The sequence below is a fragment of the Tigriopus californicus genome, chromosome 7 (genome assembly GCF_007210705.1).
Source record: "Tigriopus californicus strain San Diego chromosome 7, Tcal_SD_v2.1, whole genome shotgun sequence".
Lineage (NCBI taxonomy): Eukaryota > Metazoa > Arthropoda > Copepoda > Harpacticoida > Harpacticidae > Tigriopus > Tigriopus californicus.
The window spans coordinates 2,591,605-2,610,221 of NC_081446.1; the positions used below are offsets into that span (position 1 = coordinate 2,591,605).

Sequence of the window (18,617 nt, forward strand, 5' to 3'; positions counted from 1 at the left end):
ACCGCCTCCCAACTCGTTAAGGCTGTGGCCAATGTCAGTCAGCTCACTCAAATTCTCTGCTCGTTCGATGTCGAGGAGCAAAACTATGGAGAATTTTCGGGTAAATTTCCAAATTTGACAGTGGTCCAAGACACGGTTTTGGATATCCTCCCCGAGAGTCATCAAATTCGCACCGACAAGGGGCTCACTTTTCATTACGAGAAGCTGTGCTTGTGTCATGGAGCCAGGCCAAGGTTATTGTCAGGTAAGTGAAAGCGCAATGTCACGAGATCAAAGTTTTCCAATCCTTTGGTGCTTTGGCCCTTTCCAGACAATGAGTTTGTCTTGGGTATCAGAGACACGGAGTCCGTTCAAGTATTCCAAAACAAGCTCAAAGAGGCCTCCAGAGTGGTGATTGTCGGTAAGATCTTGTCACAAATAAACTAACGTGAGGAACACCTTCGAGCCAATCCTACTCCATCTTCTACTTAGGCAACGGTGGGATTGCGACGGAACTGGTTCACGAACTTAAAGGTGTGGATGTAATCTGGGTGATCAAGGATGAGACCATCTCGGCCACATTTGTGGATCCTGGAGCTGGTCAGTTCTTCTTGGATAGTCTTCAAGAAGGTCAAACTGGTGGCGCGCCCGAAGTCTGCAAGCGCATGAAGTATTCATCTCGAGATTTGGCGCCAAATTCTAGCACTTGTAAAGGCAGCGCGTTGGGTCCTGACTGGCATCGCAACATTCAAACTTTGGGCGCCAAAGTTGAATCCACAGCGAGGAATGTGATGGTGGAATTCAAAAGTGAAGTGAAAAGAGTCCTAACCCGCACAGAATTCCAAGGGTGCGGGCTGAAGGAGAGTGATAAATGGCAATCAGCTCGTGATTGGAGCGTTTACATCGAACTTGACAATGGAACTGTCTTGGGAAGTGACTTCGTGGTATCAGCCACAGGGGTAACACCTAATGGTGATCTAATAAGTGGCCATCTCTTTGAACAGACACCAGATTTGGGAATCAAGGTTGATGATAACTTTCGAACTAATGTGCTTGACGTTTTCGCAGCAGGAGACGTGTGCACCACGACTTGGACCAATGCACCACATTGGTTTCAGATGAGATTGTGGACCCAAGCCAGGCAGATGGGCTTGCACGTGGGACAATGCATGAATGCCTCGTTGGAAAATCGTCTTCAAACGTTGGACTTCAGTTTCGAAATGTTCACACACGTAACCAAATTCTTTGGATACAAGGTGGTTCTTCTTGGTCTCTTCAACGGTCAGACACTGAATAATGAATACGAGATTCTCCTGAGGATCACCAAAGGTCAGGAATATGTCAAGACCATCTTGAAAGACGGGCGAATGCATGGCGCCATTCTGATCGGGGAAACAGATCTGGAGGAGACCTTTGAGAATTTAATCTTGAATCAAATGGATTTATCGTCTTATGGCGAAGACCTTCTCGATCCAAGCGTTGACATTGAAGACTACTTCGATTGAAATATAAAATACCTTCAATTTCCGAACCAAAGTGGGTATATCAAACGCTCAAAATTGGTTTTTCAGATGCTTCAAACCAGGTTCACCAAGGCGCTATGCACCCGATCCATGTCCATATTTCGATCTCGAGCAGAAGAAGAGAAATTGAAGCGAGCTAAAGCCAAGAGGCGCCAACCTTTATACTCCGTGGATCCCGATGACGAGAAGAATCTTCCTAGTGAGTAGAAACTCATCCCGTCAGCCCCGTCAATTTGATCTTAAATCCGTGTTTCTACAAAAGTTTACGAGTACGGGTCTGCCACGCCTACCAATCGCGTTTACACTTGGGGCATGGCGTGTTATGGTGCGCTTGGAGTGCCAAACTACGTTAGAAAGCGCTTGAACAACACCCGAAAAAGCTCTGATGTGATGCATTATCCAAATCGGTGTCCGTTGGCTGAGAAACGAATAACCACAAGCATCGGGTGTGGACACGGATTCACTGTATTTGGCATCAAAGACCCCGTCCATCATCTATTGGGTACTGGTATCAACACGGATGGTCAAATTGGTAAGTTTTCAAATGGCAAGGGATTTGTACCTGTTGATCTTTGCGTCCCCGTTGTTAAGTGCTTAAAGCTCCCTGGAGATCGCATTGAGCAGATGTACTTTTCACCTCTTCTCCTTCTTTTGTTGGTGTATTCTGGAATGCTGTGAGCAAAGTAGGAATTGGTCTGGGGAATTTTGCCAACGTCAAAACATGGTCATATAATCTTTTAGCATGGCAATCTTGTTAAAGAAGGAGGTGATTCAAGGAATTGTTTTTTGGAAATGCCTTGTTAGTAGAAATTACTCAAATCCTGAAATTTGGAACGTTCATAAACGGAATAAACAGGTATGGCAATTCCATATTTAAGTGACTTGGATTGAAGCTCCATTTTTCTTGAGTTCCCAGGATTTAGATTGAATATACAAAGTTTTATGTCAGTGTCTGGAGTAGATATGCAGGTTCCCCTCTTCCACTTAAAGTTAGTTGGATCTCTTCTTTTTTTCTATGTTAATGTATTTTTGGGAGGTACTGTTTTTTTGTGATACGGCTCAGTTGAAAGGCAAAACATTGAAAAAGCAATACATTGTATGTGCGTGCAGTACGAGAATAGAACCCTATTTTTGAACCCTATGGTTATATTTCTGCTAATTGCAATTGAAGAAGCTTCATTTATCTCCCACAATAATGCCTCGTGGTCATAGGGTTCAGAAAATGAAATTAGATATCGCGCGGAAACAGTACGACCAAGATAATGTTTCAATGCACCAAAGGAGTGAATGCTGAAATAGGATAGGTGGCCGTTCCATCTCTTGCTTAACGTACGGCTCTACCAGAAATACCAGCGTACATGAGCTCCCTCAGACCAATTCCTTAACCCTCAACACCAATCTAACATCCCCAACCAAGTTAAATGGACAACAAATAGAATGAAATCTGAAGAGAGAGGCACTCTCAAAAAAGAATTTGTTAAGGTATCGTGAAAAATAGATCAGGTTAATGGCCAATTCAAAGGTCTTTGAAGCGCGGTTAAGATGGCCCCTCTCATCTTTTTTCATGTCCTTCTCGACGGTCACTCCAATTTTTGCTAAATTGACAAAGGGGTGTATTTTGAAGCGATGTTTCCGCAGCAACGCTATTGTCGTCAGAACAGTTCCAAGTGCCTTTCTCTGGGAAGAATTCATATGCCTTGGCAATTTGTTCTATGTCAAATCCATGAGAATCTAAAACTCCTCTTGAAAACAGTATTTTGCCTTTAATGGCCCACTGAATGCCTGCACACTTTTAAAACATTCATTCTTTCCAACCTGTCAACAGGTTATCACGCACCAAGAAAGGATCATCCATTGGAGATATTGATCGCCCCCGTTCCCACAACCTTGGCTATTCCCAAGGGCCACAACGTCAAGAGTATCGGATGTGGGCGTGCTCACACTATAGTGCTTTCGTCAGACAATCAAGTGTTTTCAATCGGTAACAATGCCTATGGTCAGTGTGGCCGACCTGTTCTTCCGAACGAAGACTATTTCCGTAATCGAGTGATCCACACTGTGAAAGGACCTTGGGAATCGGCGGATGAAGATGAAACCATTGTAGACGTTGTTTGTGGCCAAGACCACACGTAAGTGTGAGTGTGTGTGTGTGTGTGAGTGGGGTGGTCTTGGAGAATTGAAGGTTACCTACCATCCAGTAGTTATTTCAGAAATGCAACTTGAGATAAGTTTCGACACTCTTTCCGCGAATGGACTTGTAGGTGGAGATGACTTGACTGAGACCTAACGACTACAGGGATCTAATGAAAGCGAAAAATATTTCTATTCCATAAATAAAGCAACTCAGTTCATTTATCACAAAATTAGCTGATCTAACTTGTTGTTAGAAGAAACACATTTTCTCTGATCTATGAAGGGTGTCCAAATGGTTTGTCGGTCGTTAGAACTATGATGAAACAACTCTATGTCCTTTGTGGCACACATTCTTTGGTTTCCTCTCCTTTGCTCTTTTTTGAGGATTCAGAAGGCCTAACAATTATTCATAGTTTGTCTTCAAGGAGATGATTTGTTATGTGTAATGTCTACGACTTTCTAAATGTCTTCACAGATACGCCCAACATCACAAGCAAAATTATTTTTGTCATTTCACTGATTAATTGCCCAAGAAATCCGTCACATGACCAAAATCTAAAATCAAGAATCAAAAATCAAAAATCAATTCGTATTTGGTTTACAAATCTGTTTTAAACGCAAATGTGGATAAAGATAAGTTTTACGAGGTTGGTGACTAACCCATTTCAAAATGATTGTTTTTGGAGGCTTTTGTCAAACAAGTCAAGACTGGCGTGATTTTATAACGCTTTAGACACACCCTGTTTTAAAAGAAGATCAGATCAGTAAATGAAAATGGAGAAAGTGGAGAGTTCTTACCAAATATAGCATGAATTAATACAGAGCAACTTTTTGGTAATAAAACTATAATTTCAATAACAGTAGAAAATTAGCTCTCCTTTAAAGACTTGTGATATTGATTACGGTTGTACATTAAATAAGAAATTATGGTCTGTCTTTACTTCAAAGAGCGTTCTCGTGGTTTTGATAGATTTTTCTTGAGCACCCGCGGCCAATTGTTTTCTTGTGGTTGGGGCGCTGACGGACAGTTGGGTGGTGGCGATTACGCCTCACAACACACACCTACGCTCATCCATGGAGATTTGAAAGGAGAAAATGTGGTGAAAGTGGCTTCTTCGGCTGACTGTGTGCTGGCTTTAACGGGTAAGATGTTTTTTTATGAACCTCACAAATGAATACTAGACCGTTTCATACGTTGCTGATCCTCAACTTTCAAGCCTTAGACATTTTTTTTTGAGAACTGTCAGTATTCGAATCCGGTGTTCTTTTGGAATGACAGTGTATGGACAGATTTTATGATACATTCATTGTCTTACTAGATCCAAAGTGAGGTCAAGGCAAAGTGATTCCCTAACGGTTTATTAAGCCATTTCTCCGGCTTTTCAATTTTAGTGCTTTGCATAGAATCCCATTTAATCTCGGCAAAGGGCTCTCGCTAGCTCTTAATTTGCGATGTTAGGTTTTAAGAGTCTTTCATTTTGCAACGAAGACCACTAGCAGAAATTCAAATCAGTTTTTAGCCTTTTGTGTCACGTTGCATACATTACATTGTACACAATTTTCATAACTACCACAGTTTTGACCATGTCCTTTAAGTAAAAAAGAAAGGTTGGTTGTTAATGTCAAGAAACATGTCGAAGCTTCACCAACATTAATGAAATTAATCAAATGTCACCGCTTCAGGAGAACAAGACAATGCCCTTCATGATTTCCTCCGCTAAACAAAGGCGTGTGGTACAATGCTTCACTTAAGGGGATTAACCCTGGAGAAGACTCTCTCATCACCATTTCCTGCTTTCTGATCGCCCACTAAATACTGCATCTACGTAGATGGAAGCATCCATGTGGCTCTTAATTGGGCGTTGGGCTCACGACATTTGTTATTTGATTTAGATCAAGGCGAGGTGTTTGGTTGGGGAAATTCGGAGTACGGCCAATTGGCATCTGTTACCGATGAGCAACAGATCAACACCCCTCACAAGCTCAATACTCGAGGTCTAGGACGAATCAAGGACATTGCTGCGGGCGGCACAATCTGCCTCATATTGAATGGTAAGTAGTAGCTGGTGGCGGCTAATCTGTTTCAGATATTGTCACTTGAAGTAGACGGATCAATCGTTGTCATGACTCCAAAATATTTCCTTGAGACCATTTTGAGCACTGGAGAGGTGGGAATTAGTGCATTGGAAATGTACCTGAGTTAAGGGTGCAGCAAATTCTGCCATAAAGATATGGTCTATGACAATTCATCTCAAGTATCATTGATGAATTGGAGATAATGGACATTTTTGTAACCTACGAGCTGTGACCGTAAATCTCCTGCCCCTTGTTAACTTTGCAGTATTTAAGCAGGCCCTTATGGCGTTGTTGAATGTCGGAATATGTACATTGAAATGATCTTTAATAAATATATAACATGCAAATAGAGACGCTCTCTCAAAGGAATAGCGACCTAGCGGTTGGACCCTACTTATGTTTGCTTAAGCCGAGCCATATTTTTGTTACACGTTCATTGAAGAGGCGCGATTCCAAATCATTATGAGTTCAAGGCTCCTTTTATAACTTGTTGTCTGGATCCTGACGGAAAGGCCTTGTGTGCACATACAACACCTTGGCTTGATAAAAGTGAGGTTTCCACAAGCTCTATGGAACAAAATTTTGTTCCAGTTTCGATTAAACCTACCCAAATCAAAAGTGTGGAAGCACTAGACTGGACATACGTCCCGAAATCAATCACTATTATTTAAGAGAATGAATGATGGGATTATTTAATGTTACAAAGTTAGTCGTTTTGAAGTTCTGATCCAAAGGTTCTTGCGACAAGTACTGATAATGGCAATTCTCGGGCCTTTTAACCGTTCAAAATTATTGTTTAGCCTTTACTCATTCCCAAGAGTACAATTTCATCGACTTTCATAGTTCACTAAAACAGTATGCAATGTCCATTGTAGTCGAAAGACGTAGGGAAGCAGGAAGCCTTTTTTCGCAATTGATCCTAGATCCTTATCGCACAAGAGCGAAACATTGGTTATTGTTTTGTCAATCGAGGAATTGATTGCGACAACCCCTTTACAAAAAATGTCCATCCAGCTTTCCCCTTGAGCCGTTTCTTTTTTCTCTGGCTCACTTCTTGGGTTGGGCTATATTTTCTCTTTTTTATAAGAGGCCAGGCTTTTTTTATGGAATAGATGCTTGTCTCTTTGGGCAATTGCCATGGATATGATGAAGGATGATCGGGCGAAATTTTGGATAATATTACTCTTTTCCGCCTCTTTTGAATTATTACAAGTAATTCAATTGGTCTACTTTGATTTATGATTTCATTTGATAATTCTTTTAGGGCAACCTCGTTGTTGTTCAGATGGTAATTTAGAATTGGGTCCCAGATAGCTTTTTAGTGACATGTGAGAGAAATTCTGTAACCTTGTATTAATTTTATTGTTCCATATGCCATTAAAGGAGGCTTAAAAGCGTATTGTGACACACTTTCCCATATTCATTCCGACACATTTTATTTAAAAAAAAAGACTAAATCACAAATGTTGTCCAGCCCAAGGTCACATTCTAGGTCTATTTAAAGGACTTAATCATAAAGCCCACTTTTAGCTGTAGAAGATTAACCCTGTGCTTTCAAAGCAATGTAGCACAGCCTTAAGGTTTCAATTAAGTTGCTATTCCTTTCAATTGAACGCAGGAACAGTTTCAATGACATCTTATTGTCATACTTGGCATCACAAACGGCAATCTCGCCTTTGGTTGGAATCGATACTTTCCAGAGTAACGATAGAAATGTCACACCGTCTCCCACTGATTTCGTTGTACTGCCTTAAACGTTGTTGTTCGAGAACGAATGCAGTACAAAAAAGTACATTTCGGGACAACGCTTCGTCTGAAGGACGGACAGCTCGTCTATTTATTATTACCCTTGGGGTTATTTGGACTATAAGAAGATCTGATTACGCACAGACTGGCAATGATATCGTGGTGTTGAGGTGTTTGATACTGTTCAATTAAGACGATTGAATCTACTATGAGATTAGATAAGATTGCATACGGCAAATGCTAGCTGTTGGGTTTGCCACGCCCTGTCTTGAATCTTAGAGTCTTTGACCTTTCATTATTGCTTTGAATATAATCTGAATACAGCTTAACAAGACCAATTGTGCGAAAAAATAGGAAAAATACATTTGTTTTGCTAGAGGGAACTCTCGGAATGTATATTTGAAATCTTTTAGATATCTAGGTTTCATTCACTGTCAACTTCGATTTGAACAAGTGAATAGAATTTGTTTGCTGGTTTCCTACGTCAATGAAGCAATTCAACCGCATTAGTAAAGGTCCATCACCAATTGGTAAATGCGTCTGCATTTGAAATCTAGTTCTCGACAAATTGTAACTACTTGAGCCGCGTTACTTGTACAAATGAAGTTCAATTGAGAAGACGGAAAATCATACAGGTTGAGCCCAATCTAACATATGATATTCCGTCAAAGCACTTTGCGCTATAACTCGCCACGCACACCACTCTTGGGCATTTCTTTCTAGAAATTGAAAATGTACCGGGTGCGCATAAGCCACGCTGCCACTTTTTTGGTTTTCAATTTAAAAAGGAATAACTGACTGAAATATCGTGATGTAAAATTTATCTCCCAAGCAAACAGAAATGCCTAATTATTCTGAAGTGCTGATAAAAGCTGTCACACAGTCTCAATCTAAAGAAAAAGTTTTAATCAGCCTTTTTCCAGAAACGTACCTGGAAGGCCTTGAAGTTTGTGATATTGCTGTAGTGGGTCGTGCAAGCATACGTTTATGTGTATATATCTCAAATGCTCAAAATCTAGCAAGATGCCTCACCCAGTTACCAGACTTTTCTAACCTTGCCATTGCCATCTGATGGCAGCGTTGTTGAAAAGTGATGTATTTTTGTTTATTTGGGCTCTGAATTTCTTGACACAATGTTCCTGTCACGCCTATCAATTTTGAGTTATTCCTTTTGGAAGTTACAAGTGTAGCCGATGTTTTCGCTCACCCGGTACTACTGTTTCAGCCCCCTCTTGTGTTGTAAAATGAAAAAAAGGGAAGAGTATGTACTTACAGACACAGTCTACTTTCATTATGCGAGCATTAATATGTTCTGAATTAATATCAACACTGTCACCAATGTATGCAACGCGATAGGTGAGGTCAATCTACCACAACACAATATTTTTTTTTGCTTTAAGTTTCAAGTACATTGATCAACGGTCATTTTACAGATCAACATGACGTGTTCGTGTGGGGTTACGGGATCCTAGGAAAAGGGCCCAATTTGGAGTACTCCAAGAAACCTGAACTCATTCCGCCCACGCTCTTCGGCTACAACGAGTTCAACACTCAGGTCCACGCCTCCAGTATTCACGCCGGGGTTCACACCCAAGGTACCATCAACTCCAGTGGTGAACTCTTCACTTGGGGCAAAAACAAAGGTTCGTGTTTAGGCCTTGGTCATAAACACGACCAATTCTTTCCCTTCAAGGTTAGCATGCCTGGGGCAGTGACGAAGGTCAGTTTTGGCATTGACCATATGGCTGCTTTGTGCAAGCCTTGGGCTTGAGAATCAATGCCAGATTGGACGCAAAAATGAAAGAAATGAATTGACTCATTTTGGGAAAGCTTGTTTCTAATTATATAACTGACATATCACGTTACATTTATTCTCGACTTATATAGCATCATACACAAAATAGACTGGATCACTTATTGTTTTAGATGAAAATCCGTCTCACCAATTGACCTCGTCAACGTGCATTTGGTATTATAAAGAATTCTTTTATCAATTTGCGTTGAAAAAATATATCGTAGAATCAATCATCTTGATGGGAGTTCACAGCCGCTCACAAACAGATTAGGATTGCAGATATTTCGACATACACAGACAGAAGAGTAATATAATAATATATGTATATATATTTTTGAGGGGGAAAGAGGGGGGAGAGGAAATGTGTCTATTTTATATGCAATTTGTGTTTTACTTACTGGATATATAGTAATGTTTCGTTATCGTTAAGTTATGACAACACCGTGTTAATGGTATGTGTAATTAAGGTAATAGAAATATGCTAAAGGTATAAGGGGAAACATATCTCAGTCAGATAGACTTCTTCCACAAGTTCCATACGCAGTTCAGTTACGCATATACTTAACGGATACCAACTGTCCATTAGGGGTTCGTTCTAGGTTTTAAGAATTATGTATAAAGCAGTAAATAATGAAACATATTGCTTTGAATTCCAAGTATAAACAATAAGCAACATGTCAAATAACATGATTTCAGAAACGATAAAAGAAAGAAGTAATGAAAACAGTTGTAGTGATAATGATGGTGGTGATGATACTAGTAATGATGAAAAGGAAGGTTGGTTGGTTGGTATATGTGGTAAGTACCAGGGATATCAGTACAAAACAGAGTGGCGACTTTCAAAGCCATGCTCTCGGAATTCGTCGGTAATTTCTTTGCATTATCGCCCAGCTCATGGGGGTTAAAGCGTCAAGGTTCAACTTTGATTTATGACTTCAGAGCTTTCTTCAATACTGGGTCCGCTCTATCCGGAAAGATAGGCGGGTTGGGTTGCGGTTGTGTGGGGGGATTTCATTTACAATTATAACTACCAGGAGCTGGCTGGCATGCTCAGATTTACCTCTTATAAAAATAGTTGTCTCAGAGCCTTTGGCAATGAGGGGTGTCTGGAGGTGTTTCAAAAGATTCCCTTTTGGCCAATGAACAGGAACAGGAAAAAGCCTGCGTTGACTGAGCTCATTTTATGGACTTTTCACAATAGCAAAGGTAAATATCGGGTTGAAGGAAGAGGGATGGCATTATGACAAGTGGGAGATATTTCGATAACAAACAAAATTCATTCAGTCCTTGAGCGACGCTGCCCCAACTACGGGCAACTTGTCTCGCCGCTCGGATTGCCCGTGAGCAAACATACACTTGTCACCAAACATACACACGCCGGTCTTGAAGAAATGTCGACAAGGCTCGGTCTTGTAGAGCTTTTCCACATTTTGCGATTGGTTGGGACTCTTCGTTCTGGTCACCTCCGAGGGACTGTGCAAAAATAAACATTTGGTTCCAAATTGACAGTAGCCCGTTTCTGCAAGGAAAATAAACAAAGGTTATAGAACTTGAAAAAACGTATCTGTTTCAAGCCAAAACGTTTTGCGTTTCCAATTTGCTTACGAGAGGGCGCGCGCGTCGAAACCTTGCAGGAAAGTACACCTCAAGAGCAGAGTTAAGAGACGAGACGTAAAAAACCCTAGTTATAAAAGCCTTAAAACGGAGAACCGCTGTAGAGGGACAACGGGATCGCCAAGGCCATCCATTCGACTGCCCTGCGAACCACCGCAATCTGGTTTCTTCAATGTACGTGTGAACCCGTCGGAGAACTACTGAACCTAGAAACGTTGCTCATCTTAGCCACACTACATCAATCTTTGGTATTTCCTCCTTCAGAAGTCAGTACAATATATTCAGTACGGAAATTCCAAGGAAAGGGGAAGAACGGTTGCAAGCTCAGCCTCAATTCTTGGAAGTGAGCAAAATATCTGACTGAACTTCTGAAGAGCCATTTTCAAGTCGGCGTAAACCTCTTGATTTGAAAATTCTCAGCCTGAGTTTTCTCTCAAGTCTCATCGGTTGAAAGCAGTTCAGCACCATCAGATTATAGTTTCAGGGTCAGAAATGAAAGTTTCTTTTTTCCCAAGTCACGCGGATCGCTGGAGAAGAGACGAACGGCGAAGATTGGCCACCTCTGCCAAAGCTGCAGAAGGTGGTCGGCGAGTAAGAAGAGAAGGAGGCGGAGGAGAAGGCGGACAGGGAGTGGGGAAGTAGCTTGGAAAGTGAGTCAAGGAGACTGGAGAACATGAATTCAGGATTTCGTCATCCTCCTCATCCATCCATCCAACCAACCAACAACCAAACAAAACCAACCATCCTTCCAAACTCTCTCAGGTTGCCCTTGAAAAAAATCCGTCCGCTTCCACTCTGCCACACTGCGGCGTGTGAGTGCGCGACAAGGTATGAATAGAGTACGATATCCCATTCCCAACGCAAAGGAAGAACCCTTGCGAGACCGAACCAACCAAACCACCAACCATGGATGCACGTTGGAAGGACAAGGTGTTGCGAAATTGTCAAAATACCAGCTGGCCATGAGAGTTGGCCCGAATCCGTGATAGCGGACTAGGTCTGAATGCAGACCTCCTGAGAAGTCGTCGTCATTCGTTGTCGAGTTACGGACATGATGCAACTTGTCCTTGGCCAACTGGACTCGAATTGCCAGGGGTAGGAAACCAAGGAAATTGCGTCCTCTCTGGCATCCCTCCACATCCCAGTCATGGTCTTAGTTCTTCTTTTGAAGAGTGTGCGACTCTGCCCGGGGAATGATTTCTGAATCAGGAAGTCCTGAACCATTTCCTGTTGAACTAACTGTAACTCAAGGCAACTAGCAACGACAGGCAACGAACGGCAACGGAGACGAGCACTCAACGCTATTTCACCATGCATCTTATCCTTGGGTTACGGTAGTCTATAATAGTTTTGCTCCCTTCGCCCCTTTCGGAACCAAATGTGTTCCGGGCCCAAACTAGGGCTGTGAATCACGTGGTCATTCGCCAATATGAGAGGGAAGAGGAAGGCATTTCTCTAAAACTCTACAAGTAAGCTGATGTAACAACAACAACAAAAAATAAAAAGGGCAGTGACTCACTGAACGATTCCAAAGAAAAATCTAGATTCGAGCTGATTTGGGCTTGAGAAAAAAAGGAATATTGGAAATTAATTCCGTTCACTCCCCGAGAGTTGTGGATACAAAGAATTCTGCGCAGTATGCTACTCTCTTTGTGTCCACATGCTTCTTGTTGTCACGCGCAGATTCGAAATTAAAAAACAAAGACCGCTATTGACCCAGCTCTTGTGGTGCGTAGTTCTAGCTCTCCCTTCTAACCAGACACTCTATCTAACCTTGCAAAAGTGGGTCAAAATAACTTCTCGTGCTTGACTAGCGTTTTCTTTCGGCCCGACACAAGTGGCTTCAAGGATGGTTTGAATAATAGAGGTATAGTGGACAAAATTTCTTACCATGAAGGTTCTTGCAGGGCTTGGTTTTGACCTTGGAATGCCTCTGGTTTTCCTTGTCCTGTGGAGTGACCAAGAGCTCCTTCTCCCCATGGGCAAAGGCACACTTGACGCCATGGACACAATTGCCTTTCATGTAGTACTTGCAGAGAATGGTCTTCTTATTACCATGCGAAATGTGGTGGTAGCTTTGACTTTGTCTGCTGTCCGGAGACGAATTTCTGGCTCGAGATGAGGTGTTGTTTCGAGGCGATTTCTGATTGTGGTTGGTCAGCATCTGCACGGGCGATGAGGAAATCGAACTCGTCAAAGAGCTGGGGGTTGAGGACTTGGTGGACATGTCTGAGAATGCTCTACCTCCCAAGGTGCGCTCGTCGATCAGGTCTGAACTTGACGGATAGTCCGGCGTATCCGATCGAAACTTGGACGAGTTCTCCAAGTTTGTTTGACTGAAACTGCTGCCCGTTGGAGGCGTTTGGTAAGAGAACGTGGGCGACGAATTGATCTTATTCATGGGTCTCTGCTGGCTCTCGTCGATGGGATGAAAGAAGAGGCCCTCATGTTGAGGCAGGGTCTCAAAGCTTGTGCTCTTACTGGAGGAGTTCGTGCTCATGTTTCTGTGGGTCATGGGCCCAAAGGACAGAGGTTGATCATCCTCGAAAAAGCTGTGATTGGGTAGCTCTCGGCTAATTCGTTCAAACTGTTGTCGTTGGTAGAGGCCAATGTTGAGATTAGGTGTTCGCGGGGTTTTTCCCGTTTCTGCCGCATATGCGGCCAGAGGCGAGACATTTAGATCTTCCTCATCGATGAGATCTGTGATAAGTTTGGACAACCAGGAAGGTGCCTTCATCTGAAACATAACAGGACAATATGGTTTCAACGTGCATCAAAATTGGCATTAGTTCAATGAGTGCCGCTAACTTCGGTCTCTGATCTATTGTCCATGAGATTGAGAATTGAAAACGAGTGAATGTGTTTCGTGGATACGTCTAAAGAGCCTGACAACAAAGAAGAAGCCATTGGCAAACTCCAGGTCAAATGAGGCTTTGACGACTGCGCGGCCTTCGACCAAAAATTGAAGGACACGAGAAGAAAGCTGCGCGTTCTTTGTTTACCAACAAAGGAAATCCTAAGTTCCTCCCTCCCCAAAAGCAGAAGCAAAAAATACGGGCAGTGTTTTTGCTGGACTTTATAGCCGCATGAATGTGGCACATCGCCAAGAAGAACCGGTAAAAAATCCAAATTCGGAGAATTATCTATACAACGGTCGGCCAATAGGGAACCAAAGAGGATTATTCCACTTTTAAGGAGTTGTTCTATTGTCTGCTTCCACAGAACTGTTTTAAAGTAGCGTCAATTGGTTCCTTTCTTTCTTTTCTTTCGATAAGTTATAGCATGTCTCGCCTTGAAAATTAGATCTAAATCCAGCTTGAGCCCAAATCCAGACTAGAAAAAGAAATTCGTCTTGACCCCATTCCAGACGTCTCGAATACGGCCTTTCCTTTTGGTGTTACGCGCCCTCCAATAGGAAGGCCTACAAGTGGCCATTGAACTGTGCGAAGGCCTCGTTCCATGGAGGTGAAGGACACGGAAAACAAGCGTTGGAACAAAGGCACCTGTTCCTTCGCAATTGGTCCCAAAACGAGGTCGATGAGAGATCTGCCTTCATGCCGTTCATGTAATTTTCCTGTTTAGGCCACACAGAGAACGTTTTTTATATAAAATGAGCACAACTTATCTGCTTTCAAACGTTTGACTTTACCAGCAGCAGGGTTGTTGGTGTACGGTCTTCCAAATGATAGAGGGTATTTCCCTGGTTTTTTTTTTTCAATCAGGTTTGGCGTATGTGCAAAAAGTGCGCTTAGAACCCCTTGCCCCCAAAATGTATGCTTGCTCTCGTTGGTGCCACTCTATCCTAAGTTTCATTATTCAGTTTGGCTTACCTTGTCTGAATTAGTAGAAATGCCCTTCAATGTCACAATGAGATGTCTCTTTATCAATGTAGTGGTATATTTCAGCTCACTAACTTGCTGTTCACAATGCTTAGAACGTGTCGTGTCACTAAAGTGTTGAATTCTCGACTGAAGGCTCAAACGCAAGCTACATACTTTTATCATTCGAATGAAGGCGCTGCTGACGTCATTCGTTCGGATAAAATTGCACCATGGAACGAACTAGACCTTTGCGGCGCATTGGCGGTCGTCCTGGGTCCTACACACCAAGTCGGTATAGGCTCGGAGAACTAGTAGTTGTTCTCTATATTCCCGTCGATTCCCGGCTCGCTCTTTTTGCGCGCGTCGATCCGACTATAGTCTATGTTTCGTGGGTTAGTAGTTCTCTCTATGTTCTTCATGAGTACGAATCCGAGGATGATGATGATGATGCTGCGTGACCAGATCCTGGAAATGGCGCGGCACGTGGAAGAACTTGAAGAACACTTGCACACACCATCACGCACTCACTCTCACACACACGTATAAACAGGCACGCACATTTCTGGAGACATGTGAAGGGGGATGTGCCTATATGTGTGTACTCCTTCCTGCTGATGACGAGGATAGAAAAGGTGTTTGAATGTTTAAATCGACTTGCACTTGGCTAGCTAGATATGAGGAGAACTAACCTCGACAGTGAGGTTATTGTTAAGTGCTAATGCTCGAAATATCTTGGTCAAGCCCATCTAGTTTCAACGAACTAATCCATATCCTTATAAGTCGCATATTCTCCCGAGGACAATGTCCCTGTATGCCGTTTCTTCTCAAGTATAGACTCTTTTGTTCAACCAGCTGAAATGAAGGAGGTGGGGAAACTCAGGGTTGGCCTTCAGGAAGTCACCTTAACATTGGAATCTGGAATTCTAGGTCAATGAGAACTTCTATGCCAAGCGTAAGTTCTGATCTGTCAACCCTCTCTGGTTGACAAATAACCGGCTTGCACGTCGATAATTTGATGAATTTCGTCATTACCAGTGCATAAAACTGAACTTGCCTCGACAGATACAAAAAGGAAAGAAAAATCCTACGGGTCTTAGCTTTCGGCCCGACGTTGTGTCGATTCTGTTCGCCTTAGTGATAAGGATTTATGAGAGGACTCCTTCCTTGGTTCTTTATTCGGTGTAGGGTGCACGAATGGTACCCTGAAGGACGCCAGATTTCCAAGGACAAACGGGCAGGAAATTTCATGCGGAATTACTGGTAAAACCAAAGACACACACACGCACTCTCGGTCTATCTCTATGTTTCACACACACACACACGTTCTAGCATTGGCCAGCGTTAAAAGTCAGAAGCATTATTGCACACCACAAAGCCAGGAATTCATCTTTATTCCGTCCTTACTCTGTTACCCACTCTAAGTACGTATTCTCGCTGATAAGAAAAATTGTGCAATTCATGGGCAACTAGGAACTACATTTTGCAAGTCTATTTTCGCAAGTAATTCTAGGAAGGAAATCAGATCCTGAATGCTTTCTGGCCTGAAATTTCCAGGTTTAGAACCAACCACCAGCTGACGAGCTCAATTGGTTCAAGGTTGTATGTGCGGCCAAATTACAACATCCTGGGTCCATCCAAAATTGTGTATGTTGAACATTTGTGAGCGGTAGGAGAGCGGAGCAAAGAATTTCCTAGTACAAAGCATAACAGATTCCACATGACACACCAACACAAACTCAGCTGAGTGCACCTTCTTGCATGAATTGTAATTCCCTTAACTTGACACATTTAAACAAATCGTTGTCCTAGATAAGCAACCGTCAGAGAGCAAGGCTACCTACATCTTTCAAGAATTGAGGTGTGTCTGCCTGATGAGAAAACATTGGGGAAGGGCCCTCTTGGTTCGTTCAAGAGTTGGTTGTCATGTCATGACACGTTACATGTCTGACGATTTTTTTTCTCTCTCGTCCCGTCTGAAGTCGTCCTGAACTTTGATCTCTTCAGTGCCTTGCCAGTTGCAATGAATGACGGCCATTTGCTGGCGGCCGTGCTCAAGGATAGATCTAACGTCCACGAAGACATGATGGAGTCTTTGGGGAAAGATGATCAGCAGCCTCCAAAGAACACCTCGAAAAATAGACCGAATCTAAGTCCATTGTTAGGTTGGAAGGTGTTTTGTGTTTTGTTATGAAATCGAGATATTTACTTGTCCTGGTATTCAATTGACAATTGAACGCATCCCATGGTTTGTACTAACATTTTGGAGTAATGTTGTATCATTCACTCTAAAAGCTTGCTCGTTGGTTGTGATGAAAATGGTGATAGGTATTCAACAACCTTTTCAAAATGACTTGGGCTCATTGATCCCTGCTCTTTGGAAATGATATTTATTGACTCAGGTTTCGCCGTCTAACAGACGATGATCATTCAATTGTTAGGTTGTAGAATCAAAAAGACTGGTCCCCTGTTAGAGCTCAAAGTTTGAGGCAAATGCTATTCTCCTCATTCAAACTTACGTAAAAGTATTTCTTACGTTGCAAGTGCTTGAAAAGTGACCCCTCCTGCCTCATGCAGTCCCATTCCCTGGCAACAATGTCTTCATGTATTTGGTACAAAGAAATCATTCTCTACTCACTAGCTTTACATTTTATAACTGAAATCATTCTTACCGCCATTAAAGTGCAACCCTGCTAGCGTTAGCTCGAAACAATCCTGGCTTAATGCTCCCATCCAAGTCAGTTTCGATTTCAACATCATTCTTATCTCGTTTCTATTTGCTAATCAGCCCATTTGATAAACCATCTCGACCTTGAATTCAAGCTTGTTTGGGCGGCGTGCCTTCATTCTATCTGGCCACTCGGCTCGGAAGGCTCGGAAGAGGGCCTGACGGTGATCGACCAGACTGCATGAACTAGTACAGAAAACCGTATGTCTAACCCCGACTAGGCCTACGCCTGATCACTTTTGTAAGTTCTATGACGCACAAAATCTTTCGCCTATTCTATGCATTAATAATAAACTTGAGTCCATTGTTCCATCCAGCTTGGGCAACTCGTTGCGACGTATCCTTCCAAGGAATGCTGTTGTGTGGGAAATGACCGGATCAAGCCTTACCAAAATATGTTATCCAAATCTTGGGGATTAGCTACTCGTTCCATGTTTAAGACGGCGGGCACATGTAGAGCAAATGCGACTGAGTCTTTGTCAAAGGGTCATTGGGAACGTATTAAGTCACCTGTTCGAAAAAGTGCTTCTTTACACGTATAGACTAAGGGGGGAAACACGCCTCACATTGACAGGGAACAAACGCTTCAACGTTTTTTCTCTGCGTTCTCCGTGTTTTTCTCCGCCCAGTCAATGTGACATCACAGCTCATGAAGAAGAGAGTTGCCACTTCCTCGGTCTCTCTCGTTCTTCGTTCTTTCTGTCTCTCTTTCTTTCTTTCTGCATAACCGAGCTGGGAGCGATTCTAGGGTGATCCAGAATCAGGCACGCCTTCAAAGGCCAATGCCGGCCTTTTCCTGATGCGTAGTGGAAATTTCCTGGAAAGGCCGGACAATTGGATAAGTCATAACTTGACTCACGTCTGCTTGGCTGGTTGCTTGGTTGCTTGGGAGGTGGTAAAGAAGAAGCCGGTGATTGGAGAGTCGGAAAATCTACTCCTTCTTCCAAAAATGGGATTAGGAATTAAACGTGGACAATTCATGTACTGTAGGATATGGAAAGGCTGTTGAAATGCCGCTCCCGAAAACGGAGCACGTGCAATGTCCAGCCTCGAACTTGTCCAGATGTAACGGTGGGACTTTGGGTAGGCTGGTTGAAGGAAGTTTCAAATGAGTCACGCCATTGGACTTTTGGGTGCCTCAAAATGCTCTTAAAACCTACAGACACCTGTTAACCTTTTTTTACACTCCAAAAGTTAATTCAAGG

At 42.6% G+C, this 18,617-nt stretch overlaps 3 protein-coding genes across 3 annotated transcripts; 2 read left to right on the forward strand and 1 right to left on the reverse strand.

The window, feature by feature from the left end:
* Positions 1-1,551, forward strand: LOC131883059 (pyridine nucleotide-disulfide oxidoreductase domain-containing protein 1-like; the record flags this gene model as incomplete). The annotated part of the gene is given in 3 exon segments (XM_059230388.1): positions 1-244; positions 311-400; positions 472-1,551. Coding segments are annotated over 3 exon segments (1,347 nt in total), but the record flags the coding sequence as incomplete, so codon positions are not given.
* On the forward strand, positions 1,551-9,390 carry LOC131883060 (RCC1-like G exchanging factor-like protein). Its single transcript, XM_059230389.1, has 6 exons — positions 1,551-1,701; positions 1,765-2,034; positions 3,328-3,631; positions 4,606-4,778; positions 5,529-5,687; positions 8,891-9,390. Exons 1-6 carry the CDS (start codon positions 1,551-1,553, stop codon positions 9,226-9,228), a joined length of 1,395 nt encoding a protein of 464 aa, XP_059086372.1. The 3' UTR covers positions 9,229-9,390.
* LOC131883061 (mRNA decay activator protein ZFP36L3-like) lies at positions 9,299-17,477 on the reverse strand. Its single transcript, XM_059230390.1, has 3 exons — positions 17,357-17,477; positions 12,757-13,603; positions 9,299-10,771 (listed from the first exon to the last, which is right to left on the reverse strand). Exons 1-3 carry the CDS (start codon positions 17,360-17,362, stop codon positions 10,533-10,535), a joined length of 1,092 nt encoding a protein of 363 aa, XP_059086373.1. The 5' UTR covers positions 17,363-17,477; the 3' UTR covers positions 9,299-10,532.
* Between the last annotated feature and the right edge of the window lie 1,140 nt (positions 17,478-18,617).